The sequence below is a fragment of the Calonectris borealis genome, chromosome 3 (genome assembly GCF_964195595.1).
Source record: "Calonectris borealis chromosome 3, bCalBor7.hap1.2, whole genome shotgun sequence".
NCBI lineage: Eukaryota > Metazoa > Chordata > Aves > Procellariiformes > Procellariidae > Calonectris > Calonectris borealis.
The window spans coordinates 51172556-51185324 of NC_134314.1; the positions used below are offsets into that span (position 1 = coordinate 51172556).

The 12769-nt window shown below is 46.6% G+C and overlaps 1 protein-coding gene across 1 annotated transcript in view; it reads left to right on the plus strand.

Annotated features, from left to right (window-relative positions):
* The first annotated feature begins 6610 nt into the window (after positions 1-6610).
* Positions 6611-12769, plus strand: part of SOBP (sine oculis binding protein homolog) — a 117670-nt gene continuing 111511 nt past the window's right edge. The window contains exon 1 of the mRNA XM_075145619.1: positions 6611-6793. Within this exon, the coding sequence (XP_075001720.1) occupies positions 6698-6793 (96 nt within the window). The 5' untranslated portion in view covers positions 6611-6697. The remainder of the gene's footprint in view (positions 6794-12769) is intronic.

Below are 12769 nucleotides of genomic sequence, written 5' to 3' on the forward strand. Positions count from 1 at the left end.
AATATTGATTCATTTTTAATGATGTGGGTGTTCTCTGATGCTGAAGAAGGAAAAGACTTCTCCTTGCTTACTTTTAGTGTAGGAAGCATGAAAAATGAAACAAAAACCAAAAAGGCATTTTAACAGAAGACTCGGAAGTATTTAACAAAGACCCAGAGAAACAAGTGAACATTTCTTTCTGTTTATCAAATTATGTAAAGTTTCAGGCAAGAAGAGCAATCATTAATTAATGATTTAATAAGTTAAATAAAGTTTATCTATGTTTGCCAGAACTTTAAAAAGCATTAACAGTATTAAGGCTCTATCTTGCCATTAATCTGTACAGATTTGACACTGATACCCTAAAGCAGTACAAAAAATGAAATATTCATCAATATTAAAATACCTCCAAACATTTCCAGACCTTCGTATTTGGAAAGCTGCCACTACTCCCATTTCAGCTGCCATACTGTCTCTGCGTTGGAGAGGCTACCTCTTGACGTTTTGCAGAACAGCCTCTAATCGTCTAAGGAAACTCTGGATTGAGATTAGTATCCACAGCAGAAAGGAATCTACAGGCACTACTGTGTGTGAGTAATGCTGCGGGCGTTCGTCCAAGCTCAGGAACGAGTGGAATGTACCCCTTCTCAAAGGTATGGGTGAAATAACATCACTGAAGTGAAAGTGGGGATTGGGTGGAACTGAAGCGAGGGAGAAGCCCACATACGTGTTTTCCATGTGTATGAAGATGTCTGGCTATACTTAAAAAAAAAAAAAGGTCAGGAGCCGGTATTTTAATTATTCAGTGCATTTATTTGCTTCTGATGGCATAAATAATCTATCATCTTAGCGTGTCGTACAAAAAGTCAAAGAAATTTTTCCACTTCAAGTCAAATGAAAAAAAAAAATCAACGTAACGGTACTTTTCTATGAACACATATAATTAATTTCTTTGTTTAATTAAACACTTCAGCAAACCAAATACCTGAATTTAAATTGCTGTTTATTAAGGCTTCACCTCGGATACAGGTGAAATGAGAATAGGTTAGCTTGTGAAAGACTGCGCAGACATATGTTTTCCACAGTGACTGGCATTACTAAGCACCCTGATGGAGAGCCGACAACACCTTGCCAAGCAGGGAACAGTAAGGTAAACGATCAGCAATATTAGGAGAAACCAGTTAAGAGCCACATCTTTATTTTGGCCTGCAACGTCTGTGGCTGTTATTGGGAAAAAAACAGAAAAGCCTCCCTTTTTACCTTCAGCTTTCTCCCTATACGTGTGGCCGTGCATGTGTGTTTATACGTGCATAAACGCACGCAGACTTGTGCTTACACGCGTTTTGGTATCCGAGGTTCCATGATGCGTTTCCCACCCTGTTGAGAAGGAGAGAAACAGGAGGGGGAGCTCTCGCCGCAGCCGCCGCGGCGGCAGCCCGGGCTGCGCCGGGCAGGGGGGTTCCCCGGGCCGGGGGGCCGCGGGGCCTCGGCCCCTTCCTCCCACCGCCTCCCACCGGGCAGCACAACTGCTGCAGCCATTGCCCTGGTTGTCCCCATGTTGCCTCTGGACACCGTCAGGCCGTTTCCAGCGAGCCCCCAGACTGCCATTTGTTTGACGCCGTTGCCTTTTAAAACCTTTCGCTTCGAAGCCGTCGTGCCGCTTACATATTTACCAGCTGGAAAATCAGGCCTGCTTGTTTATCTCGTCCTCTCCGGTAGGCAACAACGAGAAGAAATAGCTCAATAATAATATTAACGAGAGTTACACATTAATAAAGACCACATTGAAGAACTTAGTTATAGCGAAGTGTTGCTTTCGTGTTCTCTAAAAAGCAACTCCGGTAAGTGGATAGGTGCCCTTTTAAAACATGTAAATACTAATAAATACGAATATAAATAATAGAATATATATTAAACCTGGGGCGATTTATTTTAGGCAACTCATTTGCACCTGTCATTTTATGAACGATATTTGTTTTTCAGAAGTCCAAATTACTGTGCTTGCAAAAATCCAAGTTCAGAGCTGGAAACGCAAAGCCGTGATAGAACAAATATATGGAGCTTGGCAAAGCGCCTTGGGTGTAAAACACGCGCTTGGGCAATGGAAGGAAAAGCTCAGGTTCTTGCCATGACTCAGATACAGCAGGGACCTGAACCTCCGTCTTGCAGGTGACTTAGCGACCACCGAAAGGCAGATCACATGGCTTTTTTCTTCCCAACTTTGAAAGTAACCAATGAGCTAACCAAAAAAACAACCAACCCCAAACCCTTGAACAGGCAAGACAGTGAGAAACTCACTCTATTGCACTGTGGTTAGAGCACACACTCGTCATGGGAAGCCTGATAGGCAGTTCCTACTCCTTCTCGAGATGAGTTACAGTAAGGAGTAGGAAGCTTTTTTCCCCTCACGTTGAAAAATCTTTTTGCTCTGAATGAGAATGGAAACATATTTTGAAAACCCTGCTTTTTTTTTTTTTAAGAACGTGGGATTCTTGCTTTCCAATGCACACTATGTAATAGATTGCTTTAAAATCACCTTGGAAATTTCACAAGGAATTTGGTCTCATTAAACTCAGGAGCAAAATCTTCACTGATTTCCACAGGATCAGGATTTCATCTTTGGCTGAAAACCGCTTGCTGATACCACATACCCCAGTATCTCTGTCTGGTAGAATAAATGCGAGCAGCCATATTGATCCAATCAACCACCTTTATTCACCTGTTTAAGATGTTTGCAGAATCCATATTGAGCGCTACTGAACCAGGTTTCTTTACCAAAAATACAGGTTTTCACACAAGAAAGATGTGCTGTCACAGTTCAGTAAATGTATTTAATGTTAGGGTCTCTGTAATGTAAATACCAGATTTATTTTCTCATAACTTTTTGAAGATGTTCAGATCAATGCCGTTGTATGACTGACAAATTTATGGCTTCCATAGATTCTGATACTCTGCCTCCCCTTACGAGGTCACAAGCTACCATTAAAACCTGAGAGTGTTCCTTTTTGTTAGTCACTCCCTCCCCAGTAACAAGTAGAATAATTAGATGGTTTCCAAAACTTATTTCGGTATCTACGATGTGTGTCAGATAACGTCTGAGCACTCTAAATGCATGAACTTCTGTGTTGACAGTTGATGGTCCTCCATATGCTATCACTAGAAGAACAACTTCCCAAGAATATGTAGTATAATAATATGCAATATATAAAGGTAATAACAGCTCTAGAAAAGTAGGAATCGTGACAGTTGCAGAAATAATCTGCTGTCAGATGAAGAGAGATTATTATTAGGACACAGAGAGGTAGAACTTCTGTATCCACCCCAAGCCTATATTAGATACTGAGAAAAACAGGATGTGCTCTAAGACCATGGCTTTCATCCGTTGATGAGGTATTGGGGGACTGGAGGCTGTTTTTAAGGAGCTTACCAGAAGTAGCTGAGAAAAGTGAGCCTACTGTCAGGAGGCATAAGTTCACATCTCCATTCAAAGTATTTGGAAAAATACTGGGAAAAAAAAAACTAAGTGAAAGCCACTATTTTTGGTGATCAAGAAGTGAGGGTCAGCGTTCAGAACTGGTAGCAAGAGGGGTGGAAAGTGCCTCAATTTACAACCAAACCTTCAGCCGTTAGTCAGGAAAACAGGAATGACAGATTTGATCCTGAAGATATTTGTTTTGGTCTTGTGTGGTTTAACCCCAGCCGGCAACTAAGCACCACACAGCCCCTCGCTCACTCCCCCCACAGTGGGATGGGGGAGAGAATCGGAAGAGTAAAAGTGAGAAAACTCATGGGTTGAGATAAAGACAGTTTAATAGGTAAAGCAAAAGCCAGGCACGCAAGCAAAGCAAAACAAGGAATTCATTCACCGCTTCCCATCGGCAGGCAGGTGTTCAGCCATCTCCAGGAAAGCAGGGCTCCATCACGCATAACGGTGACTTGGGAAGACAAACGCCATCACTCCAAACGTCCTCCTCTTCCTTCTTCTTCCCCCAGCTTTATATGCTGAGCATGACGTCATATGGTATGGAATATCCCTTTGGTCAGTTGGTGTCAGCTGTCCCAGCTGTGTCCCCTCCCAGCTTCTTGTGCACCCCCAGCCCACTCGCTGGTGGGGTGGGGTGAGAAGCTGAAAAGGCCTTGACTCTGTGTAAGCACTGCTCAGCAGTAACAAAAACATCCCTGTGTTAACACTGTTTTCAGCACAAATCTAAAACATAGCCCCATACCAGCTACTATAAAGGAAATTAACTTTATCCCAGCCAAAACCAGCACAGGTCTAGTCACTGTAACCTGCTGAAGACAATTCACATCATTTGGGCTTGCAAATGGACTCTCCAAAGTCCCTTCCAATATTAAAGGAAATTCTCTTTATTTTGGGATTTCGGGATTAATCTTTTTGTCAGATTATCAACTCAGTCTGTTGAATTTATGCAGCGAAACAGTGCTTTATTACAATATATATAGCAAATGTTGAGAAGTAGTCTTCAGATGTTTCACTGAACAAGAACCATTTGAGGCAATACTCTGTTTAGCAGAAGTTCTAAGGTTATCATTAAAACTCTGCTATCAGCTCTACTGAGAAACTAGTGATATGTCCCTAATACAAGAATTAATTTTGCCTTTTTCATTAGAATGACTTCATATATTAGCAAGATGGAGGTGATTCAAAGCAGAATTGTTGTCTGAGGTTGGCTTGCCTTTTCTAGCTAAAGGTTTCAAAGAGCTCTGAGGCTACGTGAGATTGTGTTTATAAGTAACTTCCCCTTGCGCTGCCTGTTTTATCCCTACTGTGCGAGAGAATACATTGAGATTCTGGGAATATCTCCTGCACTTGATGAGAGCTCAACCCTACCAATTCGTTTGTAATAGAATACGGTGACCGAAACATAGAGATGAGGTTGCTGCTGGTGGTGGTGGGGCACGAAGGAGGGAAACCTCCCTATTAAGCACCATCCTTTGGAGGTTGCCTGTGGAGTCACAAGTTAGTTTCCCCAAGTTTCAGAACTCACTGTATTTTAAAATATTATAGGCAAGGGAAAAAAAAAAACGTCTTGGTTCTTTCTCATGCTTGCTGCTGGTGAGTCTGAGGCCAGACCTCGCGTTCCTGGGGTGCGCAGAACGGACCGAGCCCACGGCCCGACCCTCTCTGCGGCTGACTCCTGCAGCTCCTCACTGCCGGCAGAACCTTCTCGAGGGTCTCCGCGAGGTCCTGCCGCTCTGCAAAAATGAACAATCAGATCTGTTTTTTTCCAACATCTGCCTGATTTTTTCAGGCAGCGAGGGGAGTGGCAGCACCTTCGCTTCACAACGGCTGTGACCTTACCACTGCGGATGTGCTCTAAGATTTTACAGACCGAGGTCTGGTTGCTATCTCACCTTTTGATGCTCTCTGCTTTAACAGCTAAGACTATGCAAAATCCCAGTTTCTCCCTATTTTCAATGCCACAGGGGAAAATGTGCTCCATGTCTCTAATCACTCTGCCATCCGAAGCAGGCAAGCAAGGCTCATTTTAGTCACGAAACGAGCAAAGGAGTTGTGCTCAACTTTTCATACTGAAAAATGTCAGTGATTTAAGCTTCAGAAACAGAGAATGTAAATTAGACATTGTTGCACGCAAAACGAACTTATCTTTGACAGGCTAAACAGAGATTTTTATGGGGAGCCTACTCATACCCACACGGAACGCAGTTTATCTTTCGACTGCGGGGTTTTTTTTTTTTTTTAAATGTATAATTTTAAAGTGTACCGCAGTCACAATGAGAAACCCCGTACAATTACAATTTTGACTAATGGAACAATGGACACCCCCGTACTGTGCCGTATTGTATCGGGTAATTAGGGACTGCCAGGGAGCGGGGAAGCACAACCCAGGAATAATCAATGTATCCCCCACAGCGTGTACTGTAATCCAGCACCTCGTCGCGGAAGCGCGTCCCACCAAACCATTCATCCCCACCTCCCAGGCGCAGATAAAGGGAAAAACGGGAGTAACCAAACCTCGGCGCGGCGGAGAGCCCCGTCTGATTGCGGCGGGGCCGGGCCGGGCCGGGCCGGGCCGGGCCGGGCGCCGGGGGGGAGCGCGGGGGGCCGCGCGGGGTCCGGGCCGGCCAGGCAGGGGGGCACGGTGGCGGCACCCCGATGCTGGGGGCAGGCCGGGTGGACCCCGCGCGTGTGCGTGGGGGCACACGGCCCCCTCCCCCACCCCGGCTGTGGGCGGGGGCGCGCCGCCCCCTCCCCTCCGCTCCGCTCCGCTCCGCCCGGTGCTCGGCACGGCGCCCCCCTCCCGGCTCCCATGGCGGGCAGCGGCGGCCGATTCGGTGCCGGCAAGCCCCGCCCGCCGGCGGGCCGAGGCCGGCCTCCCCCTTCCCTCCGCCGCCCCCTCCGCGGCAGCCCGCCAGCAGCGCCACAGCAGGCGCGGGGCCGGCTCGCTCCGCGCTGCCTCTCGCCCGCCCGCCCCGCCGCCCCGCCGCGCCGCGCCGCGCCGCTCCCATGCAGGCCGGCGGCGAGGCAGAAGATGGCTGACTCGCCGGGGCACCCGCGCCCCTGCCCGCCCGCGCCCCCCGCCCGCCCGCCGCCGCCGCCGCCGCGCTCCCCCCGGGCCCTCCGCGGCGCCGCCTGCCACCACTGAGAGCCGCCGCCGCCGCCCCCCCGCGCCCCTCCCGGCCCCCCCAGAGCACCAGCAGCCATTTCATCTCCACCACCAAGTAGGCGCAAAAAATGGCAGAAATGGAGAAAGAAGGGAGACCTCCCGAAAATAAAAGGAGCAGGAAGCCGGCTCACCCGGTGAAGCGGGAGATCAACGAGGAGATGAAGGTAGGTGCCTGTGATGGGGAAGGGAGCGGGGTCCCCCCCCGCCCCCCCGCCTCCGTGCATGGAAATGAAATAAGAAAGGATCTCTTGTCATTTTTTTTTTTTTTGTAGGATGCACTGAATGTGTCTCAACTCCGCCTCCTGGGCTGAAAACAGAGACGAATTCACAGGCTGCAAATACTGTTCATTGACCAGCTTTGATTTATTTATTTTTTAAAAATAACTCTCACTCCTTGGGCTTTTAAGCTCCTTGAGTGCCAGTGATGAGCCTTTTTTTTTTTTCTTCTTTCTGTAGCCATCCCCTCAGGTAGCTGGGGAAGCCCTAAAGTTAGGAAAGAAAGGGACCTCTTTTAAACACTGTATTTCTCTCCCTTTTCAGTAGCCAGCTGCAACTGCGTAATTAAATTGTCAAAGTGAAATGTTACGGTCTGAGCCGCGCATCATTCTCGCACTTAAGCACGGAGACCCCTTTTCTCTCCTTCTGCCCCTCGCCTCTGCCTCTGCCTTATGTGCTCCGCTTCGCAGTTCATCGCAGCGGCAGAGGTGCTGCTGAAAGGTGGCTGTCCGAGGGCTGCTTTTGATGGAAGTGTATTTACCGTGCTTGTCCTGCTTGGTAGGAAGCGGTGCCAATCCAGCTGTGCTCTGGAGGTAGCGCATGAGGCGGCCGCTCCAGATGTTAGGATGGCTGCGATCGCACAAAAACGTTATTTCGGGACTTCTTTTATCATTAGGTTGCTGCTCCAGGCTTGACCGCTCCTATTTTTTGCGCCTGTTTTCCGTGTCTGTTCTACGTCTGTTTGTTTTACTGTCTCTAATTCCCCAAAGTTGGGAACAACGTATTGGGAGACTTCAGCTGAACTTGTTGTTGTTGTTTAAGGCACAGAAAAAGTGACTAAAATGACATAGTCTGGTTATGAGATAAAGCTGCTGACATTTAATTTGAATATGTCATTTATTAAAAGGCTGATTGTAAGTGGAGGACTGCCTGGAAAATGTCACGCATTCGTGTAGTATGTATACTATATAGGCGAGTGTATAAATATGCATGATGCCTAGTGAAAATGTCTTTGCTTTCCGGAGCATTGATCTCCCCATGTAAAATTAAACGGGAATGCACAATCCCCTCCCCTCTCCCCTCTTTTGCACACCGCTAATTTCGGTTAGGTGCCCTTTTCTGCCTAAGGCAGGCGTTCTTGCTCCTGCTGCCTGCGTAACGAGCATGTACACAGTTCTGCGTGCACATCAACTGGAAATGTGGACAAGAGTAGTATTAGGGGAACGAACGAAATAACGTGTCGGTGCATCTTTTCAGAAACAAACCGTACTAGTTTCAAGTCCCGAGGAGCGGTATTATTCTTTGCGAGATATATGACACATCCTATTTTGGGAGAGGGCTCTGTACAGGCAGCGGAGAGTAAGAGTCATTGCTCATTACAATCCCACATAGTTTCGAGGACTGCGGAGGTCTGTAGTATAGGGCATTGGCCCCTTAGAGCATCGCCTAATGCGATCTATATGGATTGCAGCTTTTAAGTTTCATAGGTTCTAGAATTACAAATTAGCTAATTTTAATCAAAACATGTGAAATGTTATCCTGGCTGGATATAAAGGCTGACTGTGCTGGATCCTCTGGGTTTGTTTTGTTTACTTTGGCTGCAGGCACACTCAGCGGTTTGGGAGATAGTTGTTCTCCTACAGTATAACAGATGTTTGTCTGAAAGGGTGAGGAAGAAACAAAAACAACATTGTGTGAAGGAGAAAAATTACACAATTTTAAACTAATGCTTTGGTATTAAGCACTGGCGTTAACCTTCACGTAGAGAGTTTCTCTTTTTTAACCGTGGGTAGCTGCTTAAGGTTAGAAACCTTACGATTTCAACTGGCTTAAAAATTAAAGGCAGGTAGAAACGGCATTTTGAACCGATGTGATTCCTGGTGGAGAGTGAGATGGCAGAACCTTTCACAAAACACAGGCCACCTTTCAATGTAAACTATGCTATATATGCTATGCTGGGAGACTGCATTTTCAGTAGGACAGTTGGCTGCTATCATCCAAGAAGGGGAAAAAGAGGGGGGGAGGGAAAAAAAAAGTGGTTTGAATTTTGGCTGGTTGAGAAAGTTAAAATCCTGTGGCGATCATTTACTCTTTTTCTGTACTGATGAATCAAGATGTCTAGTTGTTCTTCCCGAGGAATACAATAATGTAACAAATTGGTTACACTGTGCAAAATGTTTGCAGTGAAATGACAGAGGGAGCACAATGTGCCCTTGTGTAGGTTCATATCTGTAATGTTCAAACAGGCTGACTGTTTCCCTTCATCTGAACTGCTTTCATCTGGACCAGTGTAAAATAAGCTCTGGTAAGTAATCACGGCAGAGCAGAAAGAAAGGAATGTATACAGCAATAGACAGCCTAAGCTGTAAAAACTGTAACCCGAGTATCAGCAGCAGATCAGATATCAAGGCTTTAAGGTAGGGGAAATGAAAGAGATGAAGGGGAGGAAAAGACGAGAGAGGGAATGGAAAAGTCAGCTTGGAAAGTGAAGGAGAAGTAGGAGGGCCCCCTCAGGGAAATTTGGCTCAGGGATTAAGGAATTTTATCATGGTGTACAGTGACCTACTCAGGTTTCAGCCCACGTTGGATCGAATTGCCTCCCTTTGCTAGCAGAAAGAAAAAGGACTGGTGTATATGTGATTTTTTCCCCCCCCCCCCCCTTCGGGTAATAAAAAGGCCATTGGTACAAGTGTCTATTCTAAGTACGGCAAATGCAGGGCACTATGAATGAGCAATAAAATTACCTCATCACAGAGACTTCCTTCAAGATTTGCTGTTTGATACGGTCAGATATTTACTCGAGAAGGATCACAACACCTAACTGCTTGGTTTGGTGTCTTCCAACAGTAGTGTCACAGCTCACTTTTAACATGACTGGATGGATATTCAGGTTGCTTGCTCTTTCCTTATGCCAGATATTAAGTTACATTTTTGTTATCGCTAACCTAATGTACATGATGGTTACAACAAATTTTAATTTGATACACCGTTGTCTGCAAAAAGTACATGACTCTCCACAGTTTTCTGATATTACATTTCAATGAAAAATACATTCAGGAGGCACTGTTTTGTTTCGCTGTGACCTTCACCGCCTCTCTTTCTTTTTTCTAGTTATTTTTTTCTTTTGTCCCCCTCCTCCTTCAGATGATACTTTCCATTTTTATTTCCAGAGGTAGCATTGTTCACCTCATTCAGTGCAGTGCCATTTCTCACTCGCTGGTGGATAACAGAACACCTAATAGATCCAAAGCTATCGTAATCAGGGAACCCGATACTATTTTAAGACTGAAATATATTTTACAGTTTAGTTGATGAAAGCACTCATCCAGGCACGGTGATGGTTTCCCCATCCATCCCTCCGCAGCTTACTTCCATTTGCCACCCCGCTGCCAGGCAGCAGCGCTGCTCAGGAGGAACTGCTGGGTGCTCCGCAGTGTTGTGAAATGAAGTTACATCCAGTACTGGATTGCACTGGAAGTTCTCCTGAACGAACAAGACAGTGTATCCACGTGTCTCTGTCAGTTGAAAGGCGAGCAATTAATTTGCGCTGTAATTTTACAGGGCTGCTCCATGTGCCCAAGGAGTTTACCATCTATAAATATTCTCAATAACTAATTTGTATCTAAAATTGGGCTTCGTTCCTGACGCCTAGAGCTTAAGACAGCCCCATCTGTTATAGTTTAATAGTAAACTCATCAGAAGATCTTTCAGTTTAGTGTTTTAATATTCCCCGTTTGGCATTTAAAAGTACTACTGTCAGAAGGAGGAAAGCGGTGAAGCAGGCGTAGCAGCGCTGCGCCTGGAGCGAGCCAGATCGCTCGGAGCGCTCGGAAGATTCCAAGGAAACTCCTCCCTTATCTCCTGAAAAGCAAAAAATGTCTTTGGGAAAGTGGAAAAAGCAGGCAGATTTCATCAATCGTACTATTTCAGGAGACCGAGGTGGAGGGTTTTTTTTGCGGAGTCTGCGTGGAAGGCGTTTTGTGGGATGGCTGCAAAAGGGAGTTGCGTTGTCTGCCCAGGGAGCCTCACCTGCCTGTGCAGCGCAGAAATGGTGCTTCCCCAAACAAAGTGGGTATTGCAGAACCACGTGTGTACATGGGAGGACGAAGGAAATTAAAGCATCACGAAATTTTGCTTTCTGATAGCATAAAGGTCTAAGCATAAAATTCAATATAACATAATAACAATATAAAATTCAATATTCAACATAAATAAGCAAAGAAAGTGAGGGCTGGTAAAAAAAAAAATCCAACTTCATATTGTGACTATAGAAACATTTTTATTTCAGTGCAGTGAAAGCGAAAAGTGAATTTGTGGGGCTCTGCACCGAGTGGGTTATGCAGGCAAGGAAATGGAATGGAGCCACTGTGCTTCCTCCCAGATCTGAAATAAACATTCAGCAGTAAAACCTAGAAGAAAATGAGTCTGACAGACTCATTCTCCCCTGCGTTTCCTGCCTCCGTGTTTGCCAGGCCTCGTTCGGTGAAGCCAGGCCTTGCCCCCTGTGAATAAGGTTCATAGAGAAGGAAAGGCAAGAGGTCTAAGATGGAAAGAGAAGCGTGGCTTAGCTTCAGAATGTATTAATTAGCGAAGATTTGGCAAAATGATGCATTGCAATGTAAAAAATCAAGCTGTAGGTGTACTGTTACAATGAAATGAATCCTAAAGCGGGAATAAATGTGATTATATTTTTACTGCCTAGCGTATAAGTCAGTCTCACAAAGGAGAGAAACCACAGTCTGGCGAGTCAACACACTCTTCTTCATCTTTCCCATGAATAGGAAGCAAATTCAAGTCAAAACACCAACGAGCATAATAGTTAGTTAGTTATCCTGGCTCTTCCAGGAGGGAGGATATTTCTGTATAGTACAAGAATAGAGAAATCATACAGTTAAAACATGCAAATTACACATTGCCCCGCAGTGGTTTGGGACTTAGCAGGGGGCAAAAAAAGAATTGCCGTCTATTAGGAAGGGAGGGCTTTGGCGCTGGTGTGTGACTGGGGCCACTGGAGCATTTTTGGGCCAGTTTCTTTGGCAGGGATGAGCTGGTTGTGCTGCAGCCGTAGCGAATGCCCTGGCAGTCAGGCAGCTGCGATGGTGCGCTGTCAGCTAGGGGAGCGCAGGAGATTTGGGATGTTAACCGACTGCCTGGGTGCGCTGGCAGCTGAAGAGGTTATCGGTGTTCCCACCGCCGCCTCGGGAGCCTGCCTGCTTGGTGCCTGCACAAGAGGCCGAACGTGGCGCGAGGGTGTGAGCGCAGAAGGACGCGGGGCAGGATTTCTGTGGCTGGCCCACGCCGTGAGCGGCACCGGGGCTCGGTCTCTTGGTTGCCCACAGGGGAGTGAGCATTGCCTCCCCGGCAGGGCGAAGTTAGCTTCTGTGCTGTAATTTTGCAAGGAAATCCACGGACCACTGCAGGGCTCCCTTTTGGTTCAGTGAGATTTGCTCTGGGCCCAAGGGTCCCAGCTTAGCAGCGTGATTGCTGACTTGGGATTTTATTGATGATGGGCAAGGTTTTGCCTGGTGCGCTAGGCTTTCACATCACCCCAGCCCTCTGGCAAGGCTGTGGGCTTGGGGTGGCAGCCTCCATCCTGCAGACCCTCCACATCCTTTTGGGGAATGAGTCTGAAAGCAGGCATGGACTAGCCCAGTGCCTCTGCTGTCCTGTTCCTGCAAAAGCTTGGAATTGCAGCTCCCTGCACATCCTCCACTCTGGTCATCCACGCTTGTCTTCACATCTCCTTCTCCCTGGGCTTTGGCAGGTCCATCATCTCTCAGTTCAACTGATTCCTGTCTAGCCTGCTTCATCACTGCTTCTTCTGCTCTCCTGCTCCAACCTCGGGTCCCACATTCTTGCTTTTCTCAAGCATCGTTGTTACAATCATCATCCTTCCTTTCACTAAGCCTTTGAAGCTTGTACAC